The sequence below is a fragment of the Aspergillus undulatus genome (assembly GCF_047715775.1).
Source record: "Aspergillus undulatus strain CBS 261.88 unplaced genomic scaffold BDV17scaffold_32, whole genome shotgun sequence".
In the NCBI taxonomy this organism is placed as follows: domain Eukaryota; kingdom Fungi; phylum Ascomycota; class Eurotiomycetes; order Eurotiales; family Aspergillaceae; genus Aspergillus; species Aspergillus undulatus.
In genome coordinates this window covers 286,069-309,335 of record NW_027396636.1, presented here as the reverse complement: position 1 = coordinate 309,335, position 23,267 = coordinate 286,069, and the positions used below count along the sequence as shown (strand labels likewise).

The 23,267-nt window shown below is 52.5% G+C and overlaps 10 protein-coding genes across 10 annotated transcripts; 6 read left to right on the top strand and 4 right to left on the bottom strand.

Annotated features, from left to right (window-relative positions):
• Positions 1 to 726: 726 nt before the first annotated feature.
• BDV17DRAFT_123075 (RING-H2 finger protein) lies at positions 727 to 3,345 on the top strand. Its single transcript, XM_073754034.1, has 5 exons — positions 727 to 1,455; positions 1,601 to 2,003; positions 2,053 to 2,635; positions 2,720 to 3,149; positions 3,200 to 3,345. Exons 1-4 carry the CDS (start codon positions 1,210 to 1,212, stop codon positions 3,129 to 3,131), a joined length of 1,644 nt encoding a protein of 547 aa, XP_073614529.1. The 5' UTR covers positions 727 to 1,209; the 3' UTR covers positions 3,132 to 3,149; positions 3,200 to 3,345.
• Positions 3,346 to 4,710: 1,365 nt separating this feature from the next.
• Positions 4,711 to 6,590, top strand: BDV17DRAFT_122505 (aspartate aminotransferase). Its single transcript, XM_073754030.1, has 3 exons — positions 4,711 to 5,221; positions 5,323 to 6,303; positions 6,402 to 6,590. The coding sequence occupies exons 1-3, from the start codon at positions 4,955 to 4,957 to the stop codon at positions 6,495 to 6,497; spliced, it is 1,344 nt and encodes a 447-aa protein (XP_073614528.1). The 5' UTR covers positions 4,711 to 4,954; the 3' UTR covers positions 6,498 to 6,590.
• Positions 6,591 to 6,975: 385 nt separating this feature from the next.
• On the bottom strand, positions 6,976 to 10,417 carry BDV17DRAFT_282540 (putative PB1 domain protein; the record flags this gene model as incomplete). The annotated part of the gene is made up of 7 exons (XM_073760216.1): positions 6,976 to 7,216; positions 7,298 to 8,136; positions 8,206 to 8,355; positions 8,708 to 9,760; positions 9,807 to 10,142; positions 10,188 to 10,346; positions 10,403 to 10,417. 7 exons carry the CDS (start codon positions 10,415 to 10,417, stop codon positions 6,976 to 6,978), a joined length of 2,793 nt encoding a protein of 930 aa, XP_073614527.1.
• A 1,262-nt stretch (positions 10,418 to 11,679) lies between these two features.
• On the bottom strand, positions 11,680 to 13,207 carry BDV17DRAFT_122342 (copper chaperone CCS1). The gene is made up of 4 exons (XM_073754029.1): positions 13,001 to 13,207; positions 12,878 to 12,950; positions 12,683 to 12,817; positions 11,680 to 12,581 (listed from the first exon to the last, which is right to left on the bottom strand). The coding sequence occupies exons 1-4, from the start codon at positions 13,016 to 13,018 to the stop codon at positions 12,064 to 12,066; spliced, it is 744 nt and encodes a 247-aa protein (XP_073614526.1). The 5' UTR covers positions 13,019 to 13,207; the 3' UTR covers positions 11,680 to 12,063.
• An 18-nt stretch (positions 13,208 to 13,225) lies between these two features.
• BDV17DRAFT_266254 (kinase-like domain-containing protein) lies at positions 13,226 to 14,978 on the top strand. The gene is made up of 3 exons (XM_073758255.1): positions 13,226 to 13,855; positions 13,990 to 14,404; positions 14,474 to 14,978. Exons 1-3 carry the CDS (start codon positions 13,281 to 13,283, stop codon positions 14,912 to 14,914), a joined length of 1,431 nt encoding a protein of 476 aa, XP_073614525.1. The 5' UTR covers positions 13,226 to 13,280; the 3' UTR covers positions 14,915 to 14,978.
• A 10-nt stretch (positions 14,979 to 14,988) lies between these two features.
• BDV17DRAFT_266251 (uncharacterized protein) lies at positions 14,989 to 17,594 on the bottom strand. The gene is made up of 3 exons (XM_073758254.1): positions 17,044 to 17,594; positions 15,761 to 16,988; positions 14,989 to 15,712 (listed from the first exon to the last, which is right to left on the bottom strand). Exons 1-3 carry the CDS (start codon positions 17,133 to 17,135, stop codon positions 15,218 to 15,220), a joined length of 1,815 nt encoding a protein of 604 aa, XP_073614524.1. The 5' UTR covers positions 17,136 to 17,594; the 3' UTR covers positions 14,989 to 15,217.
• Positions 17,595 to 17,669: 75 nt separating this feature from the next.
• Positions 17,670 to 19,596, top strand: BDV17DRAFT_122301 (uncharacterized protein). Its single transcript, XM_073754028.1, has 4 exons — positions 17,670 to 17,857; positions 17,917 to 18,062; positions 18,146 to 18,544; positions 18,593 to 19,596. The coding sequence occupies exons 1-4, from the start codon at positions 17,812 to 17,814 to the stop codon at positions 18,962 to 18,964; spliced, it is 963 nt and encodes a 320-aa protein (XP_073614523.1). The 5' UTR covers positions 17,670 to 17,811; the 3' UTR covers positions 18,965 to 19,596.
• A 1-nt stretch (position 19,597) lies between these two features.
• BDV17DRAFT_122286 (class I SAM-dependent methyltransferase) lies at positions 19,598 to 21,361 on the top strand. The gene is made up of 3 exons (XM_073754026.1): positions 19,598 to 20,097; positions 20,162 to 20,363; positions 20,417 to 21,361. Exons 1-3 carry the CDS (start codon positions 19,678 to 19,680, stop codon positions 21,307 to 21,309), a joined length of 1,515 nt encoding a protein of 504 aa, XP_073614522.1. The 5' UTR covers positions 19,598 to 19,677; the 3' UTR covers positions 21,310 to 21,361.
• Positions 21,362 to 21,535: 174 nt separating this feature from the next.
• Positions 21,536 to 22,043, bottom strand: BDV17DRAFT_292427 (phosphatase YCH1; the record flags this gene model as incomplete). The annotated part of the gene is made up of 2 exons (XM_073762365.1): positions 21,536 to 21,843; positions 21,929 to 22,043. 2 exons carry the CDS (start codon positions 22,041 to 22,043, stop codon positions 21,536 to 21,538), a joined length of 423 nt encoding a protein of 140 aa, XP_073614521.1.
• A 5-nt stretch (positions 22,044 to 22,048) lies between these two features.
• BDV17DRAFT_266247 (mitochondrial 37S ribosomal protein bS21m) lies at positions 22,049 to 23,204 on the top strand. Its single transcript, XM_073758253.1, has one exon. The coding sequence runs from the start codon at positions 22,293 to 22,295 to the stop codon at positions 23,034 to 23,036; it is 744 nt and encodes a 247-aa protein (XP_073614520.1). The 5' UTR covers positions 22,049 to 22,292; the 3' UTR covers positions 23,037 to 23,204.
• The last annotated feature ends 63 nt before the right edge of the window (positions 23,205 to 23,267 follow it).

Below are 23,267 nucleotides of genomic sequence, written 5' to 3'. Positions count from 1 at the left end.
GATTATAGGACAGGAACATCTGATATCTCAGAATGCTGTCAGTTGCTAACTGAAGACCGAGGCCGTTTTGGGCGGAGTTGGAGAACAAGGGCGTGCCAGCTGGCAGGCAATCCCCGCATCTGAGCCCACGCATTCCTGGGAAACCCACGCTTTCGGCCCTCCATCGGCCATAATCTGATTATTGGTTGGATGTCATTCATCAGCGATCCAAGGCCCGGGTTTGCCGTTGAGGCAGGCTGGTGCGGTTCGCGGTTCAATCCGATGGAATTGCCTGCTCTTCGGCATTTCTCCGTTAGGTAATGAGCATTTGCCACTCTTAGACCGGCAATGGATTATGACAGAGGATGGGAAGGGATACTCTGTAGATTTAGAGTAGCAAAAGCAGAGAATGCAGTTGATAGCAAAGTGTACTCCGGATGCGACGGAGTTATCAGCAATGTAAGACAGTTGGAGTCATCTGTATGTCCTCTCTGTCCACCAGACTCTGGAACCGAATGTCGCCTCAGTTCACACGTTTCCGGCCCTGAACTCTAGAGTAAACTCTGTTTGGTTTTAGAGATTGGCATCGATTGCCTGGATCATCCCATCGCATTGGTTCTATTTCATTGATTTCATTGATCATTGATGTGAAATGTTGTGTCGACCGGATCCCCCGGGAATCTCGATCTAAGACTGCCCACAGCCCAGCCCCTCCCCTCCATCCTTCATCACCTCAGCCGGATATCCATTGTCTGCCATTCCTCCACTCATCTTTGATCTTCCTCTCTGCCACCGGCTGTCTCGGTCTCACTTCACCCGCTGCGCCCCATTCTTCTTATTTTTCTTCTTTTTCATTGTTGACAATTTGACACAATCATACGCATATGCCGCTGCATGATTGTGTCAGTCAACACTGCCAATCCAATAGTCCGGCTCGTCCAGCGATCGGATGAAACTAACGGCCAGCTGTGGTGATCGACCGTCCAATTCGGGGTGATATCAGCGCTGCTCTGCGACTCTGGGCAGCTCCTTGGAACCTGCTGGGTTGATCACCTTTTTTCGTCCTTTTTCCTTTGCTTTTTCCGTCCCACTTGCTGCAGTCGCTGCTCCTGCGCGAGATCCGTGACCTAATGATCTTCCGCCATTCCCCATACCCTCCGTAAGCCTCGCAATTCACTCCCGTGGGGAATCTCCATCCATCCATCCATCCATCCATCCATCCATCCATCCATGGGCTTCCTTTTTCTCTCCCTCTTCCCCTCCTCCACCTCCCTCTCCTTCTTCTCTTTCTCTTTGTTCTTCCTTCTGCCCCTTCTCTCGCTCTTCGCGCCGGTTAAATCGACGGTCCAGCCGTCTAATTACACTGCGGATCTCACCCAGAACCGCTTCACTCTTGAGGGTACGCAGGTGGATCGGGCTCTGAACATTGCCCCGTTGACCCGGTCGCTTGTCAGCTTGGGCCACAATCAGCTTAGGGTAAGTCGAATATCCTGTAGTATTACTGCCACTGCCGTGCCATTTGGAATGCACCACATTGCATATGCAGCGTATCAGTGTTCTCGTATCATCTCTGCTTACGGGGGCTGTGAAGCTGAAGATGGTGCTGATGATGACCGTCTAGTTCTTCAACCAATCTGGGACTCTTGTGCAAGTGGGACCGAGCAACTCTTTGTCGCTGCCGGCCGGTGATATAGCCTTCATCTCCTGCGACTCCACCGCTTATACAGGGAATTTGGACGCGGATGCAACTGTGAAGAACGTCTTCGATTCGAACAAGGTATCGGCCGTTCTCTTGTACAGCACTACGTCCAGTCACTGCAATTATACGAATGATCATAACGTTGACGACTATCTCTTTACTTTACTGAACGCGGGTACTGCGAGGGACATTGAAGAACAGCTTCAGCGCAACGCAGCCAACACAACCGGATCATCATTTATTGTGCCCGACATGGCGTCATTCGCTCCAACGGGTCAAATTGGGGAGAGTGGTGGGGGAGGGGGTACAGATAGCCCTAACACAGGTATGATGGCTGGAGCCTCGCGCTGTTATCGTCGCTAACCCCGCAACAGCCATGATCATTCTGTACAGTATAACAGGTATCATCACAGCGCTGTTCCTCTCCATCATCATCACAGGTGCCATCCGTGCCCACCGCCACCCAGAGCGATACGGCCCTCGACAAAGACCAGGGCGCCCACGACAAAGTCGAGCAAGGGGGATAGCACGGGCCATGCTGGAGACCATCCCGATTGTGAAGTTCGGCGACAACAATGATGGTACCAGCAAGGTCGATGTCGACAAGGGAGACGTGGAGATGTCGCTGGAGTCGGAGGTTCCGAACTCGAATTCAGGTTTACGGGTGGATCAAGATCAGGGTCAACCTCGCCAGCCGACGGCCACTGGGCCCGAGAATGAGACGCCGCGGGATGCAGATGCTGCCACGCCTGCGGCTGAGTCAAATACGAATAAAGAGCGAGGGGACGCCATGAAAGAGACTGAGACGCCAACAGAACAACCAAACTTCTCCTGCCCGATTTGTACGGACGACTTCGTCAAGGGCCAAGACCTGCGTGTCCTCCCCTGCAACCATCAATTCCATCCTGAGTGTATCGATCCGTGGTTGGTCAATGTGTCAGGAACCTGTCCTCTTTGGTATGTCCTTCCCGTATCCCTTACATCAACGCCACTACCCGTCGACTCCATCCCTCGATCTCACCTTGCTAACAATCACTCCAGCCGAATCGACCTCAACCCCCCTCAACCCGAAACGGAAACCGAAAACCAAGATCCCACCGCCGAAGGCCAAGATGAACCCGCCAACACCACCACCACCACCACCACCAACAACAACAACAACACTAACACAACTCAACGACCCGAAGAAACACCTGCCCACCGCCACCGCCGAATAAGCAACTACCTTTCTAGCACCCTCAATGCGCGCCGTATGCGCGATGCAAGTGTTGAGGAACGCCTCGCTGCCCTTCGGAGCGTCCGCGAGGAAGCACGCGCTGAGAACGAGGGAGACAGTGACGACCGGAGACGGCGGAATCGGCTAACCGCGCGGTTCCGCGAGAAGTTCCGGATCCGGACACGGGCGCATGGCGGTGCGGAGGATACTACGGCGCCGGCTTCATCATCAACATAGAGCGAGCACTGTCACTGTGTAGTATGCGCTACGTTTCTTCATGTCCATCTTTTGACTCTTCTCCCTAGTGAGGACTTTTACGACTTCGATTCGGTATTATTTGGCTTGATTTGATCTCATTTGATTTGATATGTTTGGGATGCATGGCCGGCCTGCATTTCAAGTCTCATCTTCTAACGACTTGACTTACTACTACCACTTGGCCAGGGATACATACACTTGTGACTTGCGATTACAGGCGTTTAGAGATTGGGCGGCCCCTTGTTAAAAGGCTTACGTGACATTTTTGCTATGTTGGTTTGATGGATGATGAATCGATGGATTTGTGTATACCTCGGTTTCTACATGTCGGTCACGATAAGATTTGAGATGTAGATATGAATCTTATCTTACGAACTCGACTCTATTTATACTTTACCCGGTTCAGGAAGGCGCGATGCAGTGGGCAGCCCCGGGCCCTGAGGACACCTGCCTCAATTGGTGATAGTGAGGCATGTGTGCTATTTGAGCAGGCGCGAAGGACAGGTCGTCCTTTCGTCACTACTAGTAGAGTAGTCCAGACCCTTCGAACTTTTCCATCATCGTCTATAATCACACACCTCGAACAAGCCTACGGTATTTGAGTCTCTGAACGAAGAATTTAGTGTTCTTTGATACGCAGCTAAGTGAATGAAGGGAGTCGTGAGCGTGAGGGGAACGTATCCACCACCATGGACCCCATGGGGCAAGTCTCGACTTTGGCCTTGATCGGGAGGGGGAAACCGGGAGAAGCAGATGGGGATGATCCATGAGGAGAAGACCTAACCAGATTACCAGAAGTACCAGTGGGGAGATCTCGTCATCTGCGGGATAACTTAGGTAAGGAACGGGGTCTCGACTCCCAATTCTGATAATTTACCCCACGGCTATCCTCTCTTCCTTTTCTCTCTGTATTAACCGACTCCAGCCGAAGCCAGGAACCCGGGTGGATGTGCGATGAAACGGCAAATACACCGAGGTAGCACCCTGCCGACTTCACACGGGTAAGAATTAGATAAACTGCGAAAGCCCCTATGGAAATTCAGAAGTCGGAAGATGTCCGGGGGCCGGGTAATTCTCGTTCTGAATTTGAACCGGTCGGGTCCTCGTCTCGAGTTGGGGGCTGTAGTGTGGAGTGAGTGGACTGTGGAGTGAATAATGTGATGGGAGTGAGTGTCAGGGCTGAGCCGAAACGGCTGGCCTCGGCGAGTGGGCGATGACTATGCAGGTTGGCTGGTTGGCTGTTTGTTAGTCAGGCCTATTCTTGGGAGTTGGGGTCAAGGGGCTCTTGTCTCTCTATACTACAGTCACCGTGAGGAGTTGGAGATTGGGGAATTTGCTTTTTTGGACGGACGTTTCTATGGTTCCCCGCACGCGACTGGACTCGACGATAGCTTCGACTTGAAGCTGCAGATACAGCTGCAGTATAGCTCCGTATACTTCCTAGATCGTGTACTTGAGCTCCGTATAGACTTCGTAGACACAGGAGAGACACATGTGATGTCGTCATCAGAAACCTCGGTAGCCTCGGGCAGTTGAGCTTCACAATCAGAGTCTTGAGGCATTTAAATCGAAGCAGTCAAGCATGACATGATTTACTTTTGAGTCAGTCTGTCGGATTTCGAATTCCCCTCACTGCCCTGTCAATCAGTCAATCGAACCAGTCCCGTCTATTATTGGAGAAACGAGATTCCCCGGTGAACGCAAGCAGCAACGAGCTCTCCCATTCCTTACGTACTGCTATCCTGCTCGAGTGGTGTGACGCTGCCTGCGCTGCCATCCAATAATCCAATAAAACCGACACCATGTCCACTCCTTCCTCCTCCTCCCCATCATCATCCTCTTTCACATCCATCGCCAAATCCCGCCTCTCCTCCCTCGCCTCACACATCATGGGCTCCCCGTCCACCCCCGTCTTCTCGACCTCCGTCGTCCCCTCTGCCCCCGAGGACCCGCTCTTTGGCCTCGCCCAGGCTTATCGCCAGGATCCATCGGACAAGAAGGTCGATCTGGTCATCGGGGCTTATCGCGATGACAATGCGAAACCTTGGGTACTGCCTGTTGTAAAGAAGGTTTGTTATTTTCATCTCATTTTGAGCTCTTATCTCGATCTCACCCCAATTCACCACGTATCTACATATCGAATGACAGTATAAGCTAACTGTGTTATCAGGCAGATGACCTCATCCGCAACGACCCCAATCTAAACCACGAATACCTCCCGATAAAAGGCCTCGCCGAGTACACTTCCGCAGCACAAAAACTCATCGTGGGCGCCGACTCCCCCGCAATCGCAGACTCCCGTATCGCCACATTCCAAACCATCTCCGGCACAGGCGCCGTGCATTTAGGCGCCCTCTTCCTCTCGAAATTCCACCCCGCGACCCCAAAACCGCATCTCTACCTCTCAAGCCCCACCTGGGCAAACCACCACCAAATCTTCATGAATGTCGGCTTCACACTGCAGAATTACCCGTACTTCGACGCGAAAACGAAAGGGCTAGACTTTGATGGCTTGAAGGGCTCACTTAACTCCGCGCCAAAAGGCTCAATCATCCTCCTCCACGCATGCGCGCACAACCCCACAGGCGTAGACCTCACACAGGCACAATGGAAAGAGGTAGCCGATATTATGCGCTCCCGGAGCTTATTCCCGTTCTTCGACTGCGCCTATCAGGGCTTCGCAAGCGGCGACCTAGCCCGCGACGCCTGGGCAATCCGGTACTTCGTCGAGCAAGGGTTCGAGCTGTGCATTGCGCAATCCTTCGCTAAGAATTTTGGGCTGTACGGCGAGCGCACAGGCGCCTTCCACTTTGTCTCTGCACCCGGCGACGGAGCCGCACAGAATAATGCGCATGTTGCGTCGCAGCTGGCTATCCTGCAGCGCTCGGAGATCTCCAACCCGCCTGCTTATGGCGCGCGCATTGCGAGTCGCGTTCTGAATGATCCGGAATTGTTCGCGCAGTGGGAGGATGATTTGCGGACGATGAGTGGGCGTATTGCGGAGATGCGGAGCGGCTTACGGCAGAGGTTAGAACAGAAGGGGACGCCTGGGTCTTGGGTGCATATTACCGATCAGATTGGCATGTTTAGCTTTACGGGGTTGAGCGAGAGCCAGGTTAAGGTGCTTAGGGAGAAGTGGGCTGTTTATATGGTATGTCCTTCCAGTTCCGTGTTATTCTTTCTTGATCTCGGATTTTAATTTACGATTCGATTCGATTGGCTGGCTCTTGCTGACTATATTGCGTCTAGACGAAAAACGGCCGCATCTCCATGGCCGGTCTGAACACGCATAACCTGGATTACTTTGCCGAGGCGGTGGATAGTGTTGTGCGGGAGACGTCGTGATCTACCTACCTGCGGACCTCTTTTTCGCTTGTATCCCATTCAGGTCCTCTCTCTTGTCATCATATCTGGTTTTTCAAGCCATAGTGCGCATCTCAGATGCTGCAGTGGTTCGGTTATTTTGTTTCATATACTTATTCCCCTCTGCAGCACTACAAACTACATACCAGACTTCACAGTCGTTGGGTTTATGGGTTGACTATTTTATTGTCATCTCGGTTCATACGGTGTCTCCGTTCGGCTGAAAAACAAAAAAAAAAAATTATGAATCCAACCTCCAGGCTACTTCTTGAAGTTTGAGTAAATTTGCGGTAAAAGTACGGAGTATACGTACTAATTCTATAATTATATCCTGTAATGTCTAGGTCTCCGGATTGGGATACTCGAATAGTTAAGTAAACTCTATATACACCCCCCTCATCTCCCTCTTTTCCCCTCTCCACTCCAACCCCTCATTCAATCCAATGCAATCCAACCAGACCTAAAAGATCAAATCCCAAACCACCAACCCCGAACAAAGTACAACCGTCCCCCAAAACACCCCCTGCGCCGTACTCCGCCTGTCAGTCGCCCGTTTAAGCTCTTTATTTCCGCGCCCGATATTACTTTCCGTATTGCTTGCGTCGGAGACCATCATGGTTATGTATTCGTCTTGAGTGGAGAGGTGTGAGACGAGGGTTTGTTGGAGGCTGGAGATTTCGAGGAGGGATTTTTCGGCGTTTCTATTGTTCACATTCATTTAATCAGTCATTTTTTATTGGAGGCGGGGGGAGGATAAGAGGAGGGAGGGCGGAACCACATACTGTACTTTCCCCAACGTATCCTCGTAGTACCGCACCATGGAGTCGTTCTCCTCAGCGAAGAGCTGCAGCTGTTGAGGCGAGAGCTGGGCTTCGATTGCGGCGACTTCGGAGGCGTCGAGGGTGCTGCTCCCTTTCATTCCAGTTCCAGGGTCCGCCGTCTCCAGCGCGGCGTCGGGGTACGTTGAGGGTGCGGAGATCGCGCCATCTGCACCGGTTGAGCTGGGCGCGGCAGTATGCGTAGAGAAAGAGGTAGCATTCTTATACAAAACACTCTTCTCCCTCTCCCTCGCCCGCTCAATGCGCTTCTCAACCATATCGCGCTGCAGCTCAATCGTCCCTTCTAATCTTCTCCGTAAGAACCAGAGGATACTTTCGCGAACAGCTTGTGTGAGTTTCTCGATTTGTTCGTCTATTATTTGCTCTTCTTTCTTTCCCGCATTTCCAGCATCTTCCCGTCCGTCATTCTCCGGTGAAAGCGCAGAAGAACCAGCTGCCCATTGGAAGAGCAGGTTCACGCCCCGCGAGCGCTTTCGGTTGTACTTTTTATCCAGGAGGGTCGAGTGCGTTTCCTGCCGGAGGGATTCCGCGGACGAGAGGTTTGAGATTGAGGTTGAGAGGGTGTGTAATAGAGAAGAAGTTGAGGAGGTTATGTTGTCTAGTTCGGCGGGGGAGAGGAGTTGCGTTTCTTTTGCGGATGCAGATGCAGTGGTGGAGGGGGAGGCGCGGTGTCTGGATGTCGATGTCGATGTTGACTTGGATTTGGTGTAGTGTGTTGAGATGCTTAGGTAGGATGGGCGGATTTTGTGGAGGTGGGTGAGGAGGGAGGATATGTGTGTGTTCTATTTGTTGTACTTTGTTAGTTCTTTCGGTTTAAGGGCTTGTTGGGGAGGGAGGTGGAATTGGCGTACAATTCGGTATGCTTCTTTGAGGAACTCATCGGCCGTTTTGGTGGTGAGGGGCCGGGTGTGCAGGAATACGGAGCTGTTGTGTTTGTGGACGAGGTCCGCGAATGTGGGCGTTAGGTCTGTCATGTTGGTTGGGTTCGTTATCGGAGCATGCTTGAGTCGAAGGAGAAGCCAGGTGGTGATGTTGATGTTGACGTCGGGTGGAGATCGAAAATGCTAGTTGGAGGTATGGCCGATCCCGTGATTCCCGTGCCCTACAGTCCCTACTAGCATCCAGATCATGGCTACAGGTGCTATTAGAAGCGTTATTAGAAAACTATATTTAATTACAACTGCTAGTTGGCTGCTTGCATGAACTAATATCATTATGGGTATAAACGCTACTATGTACAAAACCATATGCAGGGTATAACACGCTATCATCAAATCATCCGTCGTTCTTCAACCCATATCTGCAATGACAAATTAGTAAACAGGATTCCTTCAAGGAGAAAGGGTATCATACCTCCATCTTGCCCATCTCGCTCCCTTCTCGTCGCGCCATCTCCCGTGACGCCATGAGCAGTAGGTCCAGATCTTCCTGATCCACCATCGTGATCATATCGCCCTCGTCCTGCATCTTAATCTTCAGCAACATCTGGAACCCAAACTTCTCGCGGATCCGCGTCTCAAACTCCGTGAACTCGATGGTCGGTGGGATGATGATGTACCGCGTGTCTTCGGACGAATGTACCTTGACTCTGAATTTGCGCACCTCCGGCCGGCGCGAATACCCACGCGCTGGGCCGCGGCTGCATGAACGTGCCCGCTGTCGCGATCCCGATCCCATTAGCTCGAAGCCGGCGTCTGGGGCTACCTCTTCGTCGCAGGGAGAGCTTCCATATTCTTCTTCTTCGTCGATGTATCCTTGCTGGTGAAAAGGGCGACCGCCGTTCGCTATAGCCATTACTCGAGCTTCGCCATATGATCCGTACGGGACTTCGGGGTAGCCATTAGAGACTACAAAGCCGGTCTCACTGGCGCCTCTGCGGTGGCTGTGACTTGCGCGCGAATATCCGTGGTTCTCTGAAGCATATCCGCGACCTTGTCGTGGTGGGCCTCGCGGCTCCGACGCTGTTCGGGTTGTTCCTATTCGCGGCTTCTCGGGTGCGGCAAGATCCGTAATGCTTCGTCCGTGTTGGGCCCCGGGACGATCCAAGTCGAGCTTCGGTGGTCGTTGCGCTTTGACAGTGGGGGCGCGAGTGGCTCCTCCCATGCTACCGGATGAACTGAGGCTTGCTTTATCGGTGTCTGGTGGGGGAGTAGGTGGGAACAGGTTGCGATTCATTGGCGGCTCTGATTGCTGACGACTTCGACTCGTCAGGTTCTTCTGGACTAGCTGCGATGTCGCAAACGGTACGCTGTCGGCGGTTCGTTGAGTCATGTCGACGGGTGTGCTGAGTCGGTTGGCAGCGACAATGCGCGACTTTCCGAGGTAGTCCTTCGTTTTGAGATTCTTGACTTTGGCCTCGTTAGGCCGGTAAACCACTCCCACTGGTATCGAGAACACAGTGTAGCCCTAAAAAGTCAGCTTGGTAGACAAGCGCATGATGAGAAATACACACTTCTGCTCGTTCCCGGATGGCATCGTCAATGACATTGTGGTCCGGGGTGACCTTTTCTTTTGCGGCATACTCAAGGTCTTGCATGCCCGGGCCAACTTGCTGCAGGTAGATGTAGCATAGGCCGCGATTAAACAGGACTTCACATGAGTACAAGCGGAACTTCAGGCCAAGCTGTTCGTAGTCGATGTAGGTATTACCTCGCAGGTACAGCAGGGTGTCGTTAAAATTAGCCAAGGCCTCTTCAAAGTCGCCCAGGAGAAAGTTCGATACGCCCTCCTGAAAGTAGGCAATGGCAAGGTATTGATCCAGGCTCACGGCGCTCTGATAGCACTCAACCTGCTATTGTTAGCTGCAGCTTGAGCAACTTTGGAAAGGACATACTGCTTTCTCATGCTCGCCTAACGTTGCGTAGATTACGCCGCAATTGAAGAGGATCTTTGAGGTGTCGGCTATCGCAGCAAATGATCTCAGGGCGAGATCATATTCCTGGGCGTCGAAATGATCGAGGGCCTGCACCCACGTCTCAATTTCCTGCAACTTCTTGTTAACCCCTGACGGACTGATATAAGGCTGAGGAATCTGCGACTGCGACATACTTGCTTGAGGGACATTTTTTTGCTTGCCAGTGCCAGTCTTGGACTTAAGTATAGCGATTGGGTATGCGACGACGGCGGCGACGATGTGTGTTTGCCCCCCTCGTCGTAATACCTGGCTGACACCGGCTGGACTGGAGGATTGATTTATTTGCCAACCGGCAGGGGTGAGAATACGGTGGTATCTTGCTCCGGAGCGCACGGTAGCAAATATAAGTATGGGCTAATCAGCAGCCAAGATGTGACGAGAAAAGAGGCCGGGTGGGCAGATGGGGGTCGTTCTGGCGGGCCAAGACAGTCGGGAGGAGGCACGGGGAGGAAAGTTGGAGCGTTAGGCCGAGAGTTGTAAAGCCACTGCTGGGCAGAGGAGCTAGAGAAGCTACGGAGTCAGTCGCTAAGGCAATCAAGAAGAGATCAAGCAAGCAATGCAGAGGGGACGGACCATGCGCGAGAGCCGAAGGGCGGACTTGGGGATCCTGATGGGTGGAGGGAAGAGATAGATCGGATATATATTTAGACCACAAATTAAGGCGCACCAGCCACTTGCAGGGAGTGCAGGGATTGCAGGTTTGCAGGGATTATTGGCGGGTGAGTTTGATGAAGATGAACTTTGAGAGAGGCGAGATTGAGATTCGAGAGGGGTTGAAGAAGGGATCGGACAATTGTCTTATGATGTACTGGTGTTGCTGGTCGAGGACAGACTCGATGCAGAGGCAGACCCAGGTGGGCGGTTGCGACCTGAAACGGAGGAGAAATGCAGCGGCTAGTCAGGCAGGGACAGCGACCTGAATAGTTGCAAGCTTGCAGCTGATGGGAATTGGGAAGAGGCAAGGGGAGAGTGTCAGGAGGAGGGGGACAAGCGCCCAGAGGCCTCGACTCTGCAGATGCAATAATCATTGGTGATAATCAGATGGAGCTGCAGGGGGAATTCATCACAGTGCAGGTCGTTGACCCATGGCTTGCCGTCACTCGGCCAGATCATATTATTGGTGATCATAGCACGGCCTGGATACTGTATACTGGATAGTGACCCTCGTGTATACGAGCTGGCTGGGATTTGTTGGTTGAGGCCCGAGCCGTCTCTGCCCATGGTACTCAGAGTCTATGACACTATAGAGTCTCACCCACAATTGAATATCTTCCAGACTAGAGCAAAAGTCAATACAACAGCCGTTCAACCTCATTGGCTGGTATTTTGAAAATGCACAGAAACTAAGTTCTAGCGGCCCCGCCACGGCGCTTGTCGTCTTTGCTGCTGAGGCTGGTTTACGCCGTGATAGGCAGACGCCCGCTCTGTGCGCTGATTGATCACTGTCTATCCTGCTTTCTGGTCAACTGCAAAGTAGTAGATACCCCTCTGGGCGCGCTTGATCGCGATCATATGAGCCATCACAATCCTTCTCCAGACTACTTAACATGCTAGACAGCGTGGGCGAAAGAGCGGTCTTGCAGGATTGATTCTAAAATAGTATCACCATCCCCATCGCCTGACTCGGTCTGAACTTTTCCGCACTCAAAAACATCCCAAGAATCCTCTATCGCTCGTCGTACACATTGACATCATCTTCTAGGTATCATCAACATCATCAGGAACTCAATACTAACGCCAGGCCAAGCCCCCTTCCAGCAACTCCCCACCCAGCCTCGTCTGATCTGATATCAGATCAAACCATACCCTGAGCCACCTGCTCCTGCCGCTCCTGCCACACATTCTTGCCTGAGCAGGAACACACCGTCTTGTCATTGTCCCAAACCCCGGCGCTTCGCGCAATCACCCCAACCAACGTATTGGAATCCTCGCGTCGAAACGGCCCTTCCGTGCCCTGGGACACGACCATACTGCGCCCAATCAGTTCCCAAATCGCCACCGGTCGGTCCAAGAACACATTGCCTCGCCCCTTCGCATCGACTTCCACGCTTCCAAAAATCCCACGAGGCTCCTTGTTTGCATTGGCGCCCTGCAGCTTCGCCTTAACCGCCTCCCAAATCCCGCCGGTGGACTCTGCTCCCCTGGAGATGTCTCCTGCCTCTCGTATAGTCGCCCAGTACTTCCCCGGTGCCAATCCGTTGATGGTCAAATCGACCAGCGTCATATGGGACGATACCTGGACCATGCGCGCCAGTCCTCGGATCTTATTGGGAACCGTCGTCGAGTGTGTTTCAAGAATGCAAACCGCAGAGCCTATCGTTCACCAAAGCTTAGCTTAGCTGAAACTCCGGAACTGGAAGAGCTCGGGCATAGCCTCGTAGTTGTAGATGTAGATAGATGTGAGCCAAACATACTGTTTGAGGTACCGCTGCCTCGTAGAATCGCATCGCGCCCTGTATTTTGGATGGCTGAGACGATCGAGCTGGGTGGCGCTGTGCCTTCGATGAAAACGAGTTGCTCTTTGAGGTTCGCCTCGACCTTGTTGATGCCTGGAATAATAGTCCGATGTTTCAGTAAATATCGATAGTCGCGTAGAAATGACTCATTACCTGCTATCTTGTGCAGTGCCTTGGAGATATCCTTGACACAGCCATCGCAGCTCATCGGGACCGCGAAGGTCGTCTAGATAGCGGTGGTTAGTTCCGAGCTCCGGGTATTAGGAAATCGCATACTTGAAAAGGCTCAATCATGATGACAGAAACTGTGAAGAAATATTTAGAGAAGTATTCAGATTCAAGTAAGAATAAACAGTCCGATAAGTAGAGCAATGGCGGGACAAGTGGGATGATTTGAAATCACTGAGAAGCCTGAATACTCAGGCCACACGCTTCCCCAGTCCGTCCAGATTTCCGACTCCGATAGCGTCATCCCTATTTTCCCTTTCCCGAGCTGTGCCTGTCACCTTTTTCATCTCCTCCCTCGCACCACGACTCCAATCTCGCAATCACCACGATGTCGGCCTCCAAATCTCGATGGGCCGACGACGATCCCGAAACAGATGCTCTAATCGCCCAGCGCAAACAAGAAAAGGAAGCAAAGCGACGGGCGAAAGCCGAGAAACAACGACGCGATGAGCAAGCTCAGGCTCAGGCACATGCACAAGCACAAGCCAAAGCTCAAGCATCAGCTCAAGCTCAATCCGCCAATACCGCACCCCATGACGACACCGACGCGCCTCCAACAAAACGCCGACGACTTTCACACGACCAACCCGCACCGGAAGCCGAACCGCAACCCAAACAAGCGAAATCGACCCTCCTTCAATTCCCCGCCTCGGAATGGGGACCCTGTCGCCATGTAGACAACTTCGAGCTCCTGAACCATATTGAGGAGGGCTCGTACGGCTGGGTCAGTCGCGCGAAGGAGCTTGTAACCGGCGAGGTTGTCGCGCTCAAGAAGCTCAAGCTGGATAACTCCCCCGATGGGTTCCCTGTTACTGGTCTCCGCGAGATCCAGACGCTTTTTGAGGCTCGGCATCAGAATGTTGTGTATCTGCATGAGGTCGTCATGGGGAATAGTATGGACCAGTAAGCTTTATCCTCCTTGCCTATATCTTCTTGATCACCTATATGTGCATTTCCGTTTATCTGCCCATCCCCATCTACCCTGAAAAGCACAGATACAAAAAGTTAACCAACCACCCGGGGCTGTCCCACACTAGAGTCTACCTCGTAATGGACTTCCTCGAACACGATCTCAAGACCCTCCTTGACGACATGCGCGAGCCGTTTCTTCCCTCTGAGACAAAGACCCTACTCTTGCAATTCATATCAGGCCTCGACTTCCTGCACAACCAATGGATCATGCACCGCGACTTGAAGACGTCCAACCTACTCATCAACAACCGCGGCGAGTTGAAAATCGCTGACTTCGGCATGGCGCGCTACTACGGTGATCCGCCGCCTAAACTCACCCAGCTCGTGGTGACGCTTTGGTATCGCTCGCCGGAATTGCTGCTGGGGGCGGAGAGTTACGGGCCGGAGATTGATATGTGGAGTGTGGGGTGTATTTTTGGGGAGTTGTTGCTCAAGGAGCCGTTGCTTCAGGGGAAGAATGAGGTTGAGCAGGTTTCGAAGGTTTGTCTCCCTCACTCCCTTCGTGACCACATGAGTTACATGGATTACTGATATCGACACTGGAATCAGATATTCGCCCTAACCGGCCCCCCAACGCAACAAACCTGGCCTGGTTTCCGCTCCCTGCCAAACGCCAAATCGCTTCGTCTCCCACCTTTATCCTCCCAACCCTCATCAACCCTCCTCCCCCGCTCAAAGTTCCCCTTCCTCACAAACGCCGGCATAAACCTCCTCTCGTCCCTGCTATCCCTGAACCCATCCTCGCGACCCACCGCAGCAGAGTGTCTATCGCATGCATATTTCCGTGAAGATCCGCGGCCGAAACCGAAGGAGATGTTTCCGACTTTTCCGTCCAAGGCGGGGATGGAGAAGAGGAGGAGGAGGGAGACGCCCGAGGCGCCGAAACGGGGACAGGAAGCGCCGAAGTTGGATTTTGCTAGTGTATTTGGGGGGCAAGGGAATGATGAGATCGGGGAGACGGGGTCAGGGTTCACGTTGCGGTTGGGTTAGCTGGGGAGTTCCGTATGGTCGACTTACACCCATGTCTACATATATTTCTCGTATAATGCCAACCTCATATTAGAAGATCGATCACTTTAAGGTTTTTGAGCTTGTCCTGCAGAGTACATAATGCCAATTGAAAGGTTGTTGGTAACGATTGCCCAAGCACGCTTGCCAAATGCCTCCGCTCCAAATTTTGATGACCTAGGGATACAACGCCTTAACAATATGCCTTTGTACAGAAAGTAGCATTTGCGATTCTGCGAAACGACCGTATGCAGGTAAATCCATAATCCAACAGACAAGATAACATCACGAGAAATAATGCCGATGCAACAAGGAATACGTGACGAGATACTCTTCGGTCGAGTCGCTGCCCTCTCGGTCTCTTGGAAATGACCGCGGTCTGGGAGCGCCCATTGGCCCTCCGGGTCCGATAATCTCTGGGATTTCCTGCGTTCGAACTGAAAGATTTCGATCAAGACCTGGCCCGCTGTGCAATCCACCGTCACCTGCAAATCCCCGTTCCCCTTTGATCGGGTTATCACCCCTGTCGGGTCGGAGATCAGTCGATTTGCCGTCGACCAGGAAGTACTCATCCTGTAGGGACAGTAGCGAAGTACGATCGCCTTTGTCAGTTGGTAACCAAGGGCTCAAGGGCGCATGCCTGTCGCCAATCAGACTATCGGGGCTCGGCTCTTCGTCGCTAGTCTTGCTCTCTTCACTAGCACCCATTGTATTCAACGAAAGGTAATACTCCATACTTGCAAGGCCACTGAGCTCCACTTCCGGCAGAGCATGGTCCAGCTGTCAGTGGTCAGTAGATGCCGCTAGCCATTGGATTATTGCTCTTACATTAAAGGACGTCTTCCTAGCGGCAGATGTCGACTGGGTCTGCTCGTCAACAGCTTCAGCCTTGTGACTTTCCGATTCCCGGATGTTAGTGGAGCAAATCTCCTTAGTTGTCACGGTGACCTCGGTTTCACCACATGGCACTTGTTCAGCTTGAGATGGTCGTAATAGCGAAGAAGTGCGAGAGAGGCAACTGATACCTGTCGCCTCAACTGGGGCGTGAGCTTCCTTGAAATCTGCGGACGGATCCAGCTGTGATTCACCTGGAGATGCCGCTGTCGAGGAAGAACCAGGTACGGGATATTTCCAGGTTGACAGGTCCTGTATAGAGGTTTGGTGATCAACGCTGGGTGCCGGCGATTTATCATCGAATACAGCGACAGGTGCATCGCCGGGTCTAGGAAACCTTGAGTTCGTGTATGTAGGCTGATCCTCAGCGGCAGGCAATCTCTCAGTAGTAGGCGATTCTTCGGCAATGGGAAATCCTTCCGTAGTAGGTGATCTTTCGGTGATAGACGATCTCTCAGTAGTTAATGACTTCGCGGTAGTAGGCACCATTTCGGTAGTAGGCCATTTCTCAACTGTAGGATATTTCTCGGTAGTTTGCCACTTCTCAACTGTCGGCGAGTCCTCAGTAATGAGCGATTTCTCGGCACTGGACAAGTCCTCATCAGGAGAAGCACTTGCTATGGTGTCCATTGGAAAGATGAGAGGCATATCAGCGCCAGAACTCAATCTTGGTAAGGGGTCCAGATTCGTATGCGGAACGGATGGAAGGCTAGTATCTTTGCCTTCATCCTTCTTAGGACCAGGGCAGTTGCAACCTGTGCGGTAAAGGCCAGTTCCAAACTCGTAGTCTTCCTCGGTGCTGGCTTCAGATACTGTTGAGGAAAAAAAACGCTCGCGAGGGTCAGAAGAGCCCTCCGCTGAGTCCGACGATGACCACAGTCCATTGGTAACATGACTCTCGTCAGCGCTTCGGGAAGGGCGTCTATGTAATCCAGACCGCAGGGCTTGAAGCCCAGAGCGAGCTCGCCGCAGGGATCTCCCGGGTAAGCCATGCATCCAACGTATCGATCCAACAGACTGGGCTGTCTGAGGAAGGCTTTCGACGGGATCCAGGCCTCCATTTCGTCCAAGAGCGGGATTGTGTCGAGGATCTTCTGGGTTGAAGACGGGATAATGAGCGCTCTCTTCACACGCTGACGGTGGTGTTGGAGGCCGCGCAAGTCTGAGGGCATCTCGTTAGTAGCGATAGTAAGGCTAAAGAGGTCCCAGGGTCTTACCTGCTTCGTCTCGGTCTTGATGGGCGTGCCGAAACAGGGAAAGGTACTATCTGGGGTGAAATGTCACCACCATCTTCATCGGAAGATACCATGTTCAGAGACTGGACAGTCTCGACCAAGACAACAGCCTGACTGGTGATGCTTGTCTGGGACTGGTGAGCAGTACTTGCTTGTAAAGAGAGTCCCTACTGCTGCTAGTAGTACCGAGTAGTGCCATGGGAGGAAACAGCTCGCGTAGAACTGGATCATTGAAATTTCCTAGAGAAATGGGTAGGCGCTGACTGACGCCCGCCTGAGTCCATCGGCAATATCGGACAGGGGAAAGAGGCAGTTCGAGCACTGCAAGGGACTTGGTCGCAGCTTCCATTTGAGGGCTTAAGGCTTCTAGAAGAGCAGTCAATCATGAGCAATTTAGCGAACAATAATCTACAAAGAAACAGCAAGGGAAGCCCGTTCCATTAGGTTATCCAGCAAATCTGCCGTTTGCAGACTTATAAGATCTGGAAGCATTATGAAGTGCATGATGTGCTGTTGTGTAGTGTTGGTCCAGCCGCATGGACGGCGGGAGTGGAATCCAAGGTTGTACCTCCGGGACAGAAACAGCTGAATTCCGACTCAGCCTTCCCTCTCACCTTTCCATTGTCCCGACCAACTTCCAGCAAACCTAGTCTTCCTCGAATTTCGTTGCAAATCGAAACCATAGTTTTATCTTATATTATTTAATTTACAACAGCTGTCCCGCCGTGTTCTCAACTGTCCTTTACCACCATGCCTGCGACCCAGGCTATCTCCTTCGACGAAATTATTCAAGCTAGTACGAGCACAACTCCATCTCCCACAATGATTATTGAACTTACGCGTTTTTTTTTCCAGATCGCCAAAAGAAGAAGAATGAAGATCTCGCAAACAAGATCCTGGGCAAGAACAGGAGAGCCAGCGCGCCCGGCTCAAACAAGGCTGGAAAGGCGCAGAATGCGACGCCTGGTGGAAGTCTAGCAAGCCGGATCGGTGTCACAAAGGTAACAACAGCATGCATCGCATTGCATTTTAGGGGCCTCCTTTCGCACAGGAAGTAAATACTTATTCGTCTCTTCGCTTCTAGCGGTCCGCATCTGCAAACCTCGGATCCAAGCCTAGCAGCAGAGCCTCCTCAACCGCCGCCGGACGAAACACAACAACAAGCACGAAGCCGGCGCGTCGACGACGCCCGGACGAAGATCGCCTTGTCTCAGCGCTCACTTCCGCAAATGGTCAGGCTACAGTACGCAGCACTGGGGGAGGAATCAGCATCAAGGGAGCCAGCACAGCAGCCCCCGTCGTCATCGCTAGCAATTTCGTGCCCGGAACTACAGCCGCAGATATTCAGTCGGCCATTGAGCCCGTCTCCGGGAAGATACTTAGCTGCTGGGTCACGTCTCAGAAGCCTACGGTGACAGCGGAGATCACTTTCGCCGAAGTGTCGTCCGCCGAGAGGGCTGTAGCCAACTTCCACAACCAGATGGTACGCTGAACATCCAGCTGCGGGGAATATTCCAGCTAATTGAAATAGGCCGATGGCAGGGTTCTGTCATTCCAGCTCCTTTCAGGCGCGATAACGAATCGCAATTTTGCCGGCGGTCCTACAACGACTGGTTCTTCCTTCGATAACCAACGGGAGCAAGCAGACCGAGACCGGCGGTCGCAGCGAACTGCGAACCCTGCGGTACAGGATGGACGTTTCGGCTTCAACGAGCAGAACAACGAACCTCTCGACTCTAGAGATGTCCGGGGCAACGGTCGGAGGAACAGGGGCAGACGGAACGTCGGCAAAAATGGCCAGAGCATGGATCAGGGAGCTCAGGAAACGGGGCTCTACAGCGACGAGGTGATGGTCGATGCTCCACCACAGGGCCCAAGGGGCAGAGGCAACCGGCGTCAATGATCTCGAGACCTTCCTCACAAGATCACATCTGAGCGACGTTGGATTGATCTATAGAATGGCACAATCCGCCCAGGATCGAGCTGGACAACAAACCATGGCTATACACATCCCTGCAAACATATACGAGTATGGTGTGCGAACGACCACCGTGAATATCAACGGGTTGCGAGAGTTATCTACTATACTATGATATGTACGAGTTTTGTCTTGGCGGTATTAGTCCAATCTATCCTCACTATATCCCCACAAGCAGATTGATCGGGAAGAGTACCGCAAGCTCGGCCTCTACGTCTTGAGAATCGCGAACCCGATTGTCTAGCATGCCTTGGGTACCTAGCTAGCTCCTACAGATTCCTCTGAAATATTGGCCCTCTATTAGCCGGGCTCCTTCAATTGGGCATTTCCGACGCAGCGTGTCCCAAAGGCATGTCTCCGTTGCATTAGATATGTCATGATTGTCTTCTCCAGGTCTTTTAGGTTTCGCTGCGGCTACAGAGTCGGTGATTTGGAGCTCCGTCGTCCTAAGCATTTTGTTATCGATAAGGTAGTCACGTGCCGGAGAATCGGGATTTCGGAGACAAGAAATCAACATTCCATAACATACCTTCGATCGCCTGCAGACACCATGATTCAATTTCTCTGATACAAGTTCCCCTAGCTGGAATCTCCCATTTGTGAGGCATTGCCACGAGGCCTAGAGCACAGCACCCAAAATGAACCACTGCACTCGGCGCGTCCTCAGCCAGTGTCTGAGACGATCTGCGAGGCGACGACTCAATTCCCGATCGCAGCGCTGGAACTCCACCTTCGAGACTCGAGAATGGTCTACGCCACTTGCACGCACATTAGCTAATGTAATCAAGACAACCGGACCCGTGCCCATTGCGGCGTTTATGCGCCAGGTACTTACCTCTCCAGAGGGCGGATATTACACAACCAAACCAGGAGGCGGCAGGGAGGTATTCGGCAAGAAAGGCGACTTCGTCACGTCACCGGAGATATCGCAAGTTTTTGGGGAGTTAGTTGGTATATGGGCGATTGCGGAATGGATGGCGCAGGGTGGGAAGAAAAGCGGAGTGCAGCTCATGGAGATTGGGCCGGGGAAGGGGACGTTGATGGATGATATGTTGCGGGTACGTACTAGGTTATGGCGAGCGCGGAAGGTCTCTTGCTAATGTTGCTTCTGGTGGCCCGCAGACTTTCCGCAACTTCAAGCCGTTCACATCGAGTATCGAGGCGATTTATCTGGTCGAAGCTAGTCCTACATTGAGGGAAATCCAGAAGCAGCTGCTTTGCGGAGACGCGGTCATGAATGAGACGGACATTGGTCATCAGAGTACAAGTAAATACTTTGACGTACCGGTGATCTGGGTGGAGGACATCCGGTTATTACCTCATGGTGAGTATGCCCCAGCCATGCTGACAAGGCCCACTCGCTGAGACCGTCCACAGAGGAGGACAAGACGCCCTTTATCTTCGCCCATGAATTCTTCGACGCCCTGCCTATCCACGCATTCGAGTCGGTTCCTCCCGCACCCGAAAATCAACAGAAAGAACAAGAGATCATGACGCCCACCGGGCCAGTCAAACTCGACCGGCCACCAAAAGCCGCCAACACACCTCAATGGCGCGAACTCATGGTTACTCTGAACCCGAAAGCAGTAGACGAGAATATTAAGGACGAGCCAGAGTTCAACTTGACCCTTGCGAAAGCATCTACCCCTTCCTCTCTAGTCATCCCTGAGATCTCCGAACGGTACCGCGCGTTGAAATCCAAGCCCGGGTCGACTATCGAGATTAGCCCAGAGAGTCGCATATACGCATCAGACATTGCATGCCGCATTGGTGGCTCGTCGCAGCCCCCACGAACCACAACGAAGCAAAACACATCAGCACCAGCACCAGTCGCAAAGCGCCAGCCTTCTGGGGCCGCCCTGATCATGGACTACGGAACCATGTCGACTATCCCTATCAATTCCCTCCGAGGCATCCAGGACCATAAAACCGTCCCGGCCCTCTCATCGCCTGGTCTGGTTGATGTCAGTGCGGATGTAGACTTCACGTCACTTGCAGAGGCGGCCATCGAAGCTAGTGAGGGCGTTGAAGTTCATGGGCCTGTAGAGCAGGGCCACTTCCTACAGGCTATGGGCATTGAGGCACGGATGCAGCAATTACTTAGCACTGTGAAGGACGAGGAAAAGCGCAAGATCTTGGAGAGCGGATGGCAGCGGCTTGTTGAGAGGGGTGGTGGTGGCATGGGTAAGCTGTACAAGGTCCTGACTATCATCCCGGAGAATGGCGGCAGGCGCAGGCCTGTCGGGTTTGGGGGTGGTGTTCCGATATAGAGTGCCTTTTGGAATACTCACGCTTGATGTAATATAGTGTACATATACCCATTTTCAATGTATAACTACTGCTCCGAACCTGTCTAACCAGTACACCATCATACCGTTCGTACGCAACCCACCAAAAGCAAAGCACAAGGGTATCCATAAATGCTATCAAAATGTCTATAATCATAACCACCAAACCCACCATCTCTCCCCTCGCCTTCACTCAACTCAAGCCCCCCTAGTACTCCCGCCAAATATCCTCAACATAAGCCTCCGTAAGCCTAACATCATTCCCATACTTCTCCTGCCACTGCACAAACCCCCCTTCAAGCACAAGAACCTCCTGCTTATGACTCTCCTCCCCCTCACCCCCAAGCATTCTCTCGCGCTCACGAGCGTACCGCAACGCCGCAGACGGCCCGCGCTGCTGGCTGAGCGCGCAATGGAAAACGACCTTCTCTTTGTCGGCAAGCGTGCGGACGAGTTCAGGGATGCGTACGTCTAGACTTGAACTGGGGATCCAGGTTGAGGATAATATGTGGCCACCTATGTGGTCTGGATGGTAAGTTTAGGTGTGGTTAGCTGGTGCAATGTGTAAGATAAGAAGGGAAAGTTAGAGGGGTGTTACTACCTGAGTCCCGCACGTCGATGATTGCTAGTTTGCTGGGTGTAGATGTGGAGAGGAGGAGGGCGGAGAGGGCCTCGCGGCTTATGCGCGGGATGGTTGCGATAGTTATTGAGGACATTGTTGGTTTGTATGTGATTGTTCGGTGGGATGTAGTAGTTGTGTTGTTCTCAAAGTTAGTTATACCAGGGTGGTGCAGTATGTAGCATCACGTGACGTGCGGATTTCCGATCTGGAAAAATGAAGTCGGCGGCGCAACATCTTGTCTCGACAACGTCCAGTCCAGCCTCCATCTCTCCGTCTTCCTCTTCATCTTGACACACGAGGAACGGACGAATCCTCTAATTAGCGGCTCTATCAATTCAATTGGATGGTCATTGTCACCGTCTACCCCAGACTCAGCATGGAGATGCGATCCCTAACCCACTGCCTCCGTTCGAGGCCGACAACAAACACCCTCTTCACAAACTTCCGCCACAACCAAATGAGACGAACAACTCTACAATTCCAAACGGCTACCTTCGCCTCCTCAACGCCCGCCCTAAACGAAAACACCCCCCCACGACCGCAAACCCCCCGTTCCAAAAATAACGACATCGACAACGTCCTCGACATGCTAAACCTCAGCAGCAACCGCTCGAACCCGCGCGCCCCTACAACCTCCCAACTCCTCTCGAGCGACCGCGATCGCCAAGCCCCAGGTCAAGGACAGAGACAGGATGCCGCTGCCGCCGCCGGCAACGCCGCAGCAACCAACACCAACCGCAACAACAGCCTCAGCTCTGCCGCCGCGGCCGGCATGAAGCGCTCGCTCCCAATGCAGACCCCGCGCCTGGCGGAAAATCGCAAGGTACAAATGAAGCTTGGGCCGTCGCTGGGCCGGGAGGTTGCTGTTTCGGCGGAGCGGGGCTGGGATGTGGAGGGCTCGATTAAGAAGTTGCATCGGCTACTGGCGGATAATAATGTCAAGTATCAGGAGCTGAGTCAGAAGTTTCATGTGCGACGGGGCCAGCAGAAGAAGATTTTGAGGATTAAGCGGTGGAGGAATTTGTTCAAGTACTCGTTTTCGCATACCGTTGGAAAGATTCAGAGGATGAGGAAGCAAGGGTGGTAGGTTTGGTTGTTACTCAACTGGGGCCTCTGCCAGTATACGTTCCTAGGGAGAAGAAAATAAGGTCGAGAGGCAGTGATGAGTTGAATTGGCGTGTATTATATTGGTTTTGTTTGAGTGTTCGACTTCCTTTTGCATTGTATTGTATGTTAGATACAAGGTGTTCCAACAGTCTACTGTACATTCGCATATCTATCCATCCTATGCTCATTTCATGATATACCGTGAACCCAA

What these genes read in the sequence shown, in the direction of transcription:
- BDV17DRAFT_123075 (XM_073754034.1), top strand. Translation starts at nt 1,210, where the DNA reads ATGGGCTTCCTTTTTCTCTCCCTCTTCCCCTCCTCCACCTCCCTCTCC. An exon ending in TACAGATAGCCCTAACACAG is followed by an intron (nt 2,004 to 2,052) that starts GTATGATGGCTG and finishes ACCCCGCAACAG; the next exon opens with CCATGATCATTCTGTACAGT. An exon ending in TCAGGAACCTGTCCTCTTTG is followed by an intron (nt 2,636 to 2,719) that starts GTATGTCCTTCC and finishes CAATCACTCCAG; the next exon opens with CCGAATCGACCTCAACCCCC.
- BDV17DRAFT_122286 (XM_073754026.1), top strand. Translation starts at nt 19,678, where the DNA reads ATGAACCACTGCACTCGGCGCGTCCTCAGCCAGTGTCTGAGACGATCT. An exon ending in TGATGGATGATATGTTGCGG is followed by an intron (nt 20,098 to 20,161) that starts GTACGTACTAGG and finishes GGTGGCCCGCAG; the next exon opens with ACTTTCCGCAACTTCAAGCC. An exon ending in CATCCGGTTATTACCTCATG is followed by an intron (nt 20,364 to 20,416) that starts GTGAGTATGCCC and finishes GACCGTCCACAG; the next exon opens with AGGAGGACAAGACGCCCTTT.
- BDV17DRAFT_266254 (XM_073758255.1), top strand. Translation starts at nt 13,281, where the DNA reads ATGTCGGCCTCCAAATCTCGATGGGCCGACGACGATCCCGAAACAGAT. An exon ending in ATGGGGAATAGTATGGACCA is followed by an intron (nt 13,856 to 13,989) that starts GTAAGCTTTATC and finishes GTCCCACACTAG; the next exon opens with AGTCTACCTCGTAATGGACT. An exon ending in AGGTTGAGCAGGTTTCGAAG is followed by an intron (nt 14,405 to 14,473) that starts GTTTGTCTCCCT and finishes CACTGGAATCAG; the next exon opens with ATATTCGCCCTAACCGGCCC.
- BDV17DRAFT_266247 (XM_073758253.1), top strand. Translation starts at nt 22,293, where the DNA reads ATGGTCATTGTCACCGTCTACCCCAGACTCAGCATGGAGATGCGATCC.
- BDV17DRAFT_266251 (XM_073758254.1), bottom strand. Translation starts at nt 17,135, where the DNA reads ATGGTATCTTCCGATGAAGATGGTGGTGACATTTCACCCCAGATAGTA. An exon ending in TCAAGACCGAGACGAAGCAG is followed by an intron (nt 16,989 to 17,043) that starts GTAAGACCCTGG and finishes AGATGCCCTCAG; the next exon opens with ACTTGCGCGGCCTCCAACAC. An exon ending in CTAGGAAGACGTCCTTTAAT is followed by an intron (nt 15,713 to 15,760) that starts GTAAGAGCAATA and finishes GACCACTGACAG; the next exon opens with CTGGACCATGCTCTGCCGGA.
- BDV17DRAFT_122342 (XM_073754029.1), bottom strand. An exon ending in GGCACTGCACAAGATAGCAG is followed by an intron (nt 12,818 to 12,877) that starts GTAATGAGTCAT and finishes CTATTATTCCAG; the next exon opens with GCATCAACAAGGTCGAGGCG. An exon ending in AGGCAGCGGTACCTCAAACA is followed by an intron (nt 12,582 to 12,682) that starts GTATGTTTGGCT and finishes GGTGAACGATAG; the next exon opens with GCTCTGCGGTTTGCATTCTT.
- BDV17DRAFT_122505 (XM_073754030.1), top strand. Translation starts at nt 4,955, where the DNA reads ATGTCCACTCCTTCCTCCTCCTCCCCATCATCATCCTCTTTCACATCC. An exon ending in TACTGCCTGTTGTAAAGAAG is followed by an intron (nt 5,222 to 5,322) that starts GTTTGTTATTTT and finishes CTGTGTTATCAG; the next exon opens with GCAGATGACCTCATCCGCAA. An exon ending in AGAAGTGGGCTGTTTATATG is followed by an intron (nt 6,304 to 6,401) that starts GTATGTCCTTCC and finishes TATTGCGTCTAG; the next exon opens with ACGAAAAACGGCCGCATCTC.
- BDV17DRAFT_122301 (XM_073754028.1), top strand. Translation starts at nt 17,812, where the DNA reads ATGCCTGCGACCCAGGCTATCTCCTTCGACGAAATTATTCAAGCTA. An exon ending in CGACGAAATTATTCAAGCTA is followed by an intron (nt 17,858 to 17,916) that starts GTACGAGCACAA and finishes TTTTTTTTCCAG; the next exon opens with ATCGCCAAAAGAAGAAGAAT. An exon ending in GCCGGATCGGTGTCACAAAG is followed by an intron (nt 18,063 to 18,145) that starts GTAACAACAGCA and finishes CTTCGCTTCTAG; the next exon opens with CGGTCCGCATCTGCAAACCT.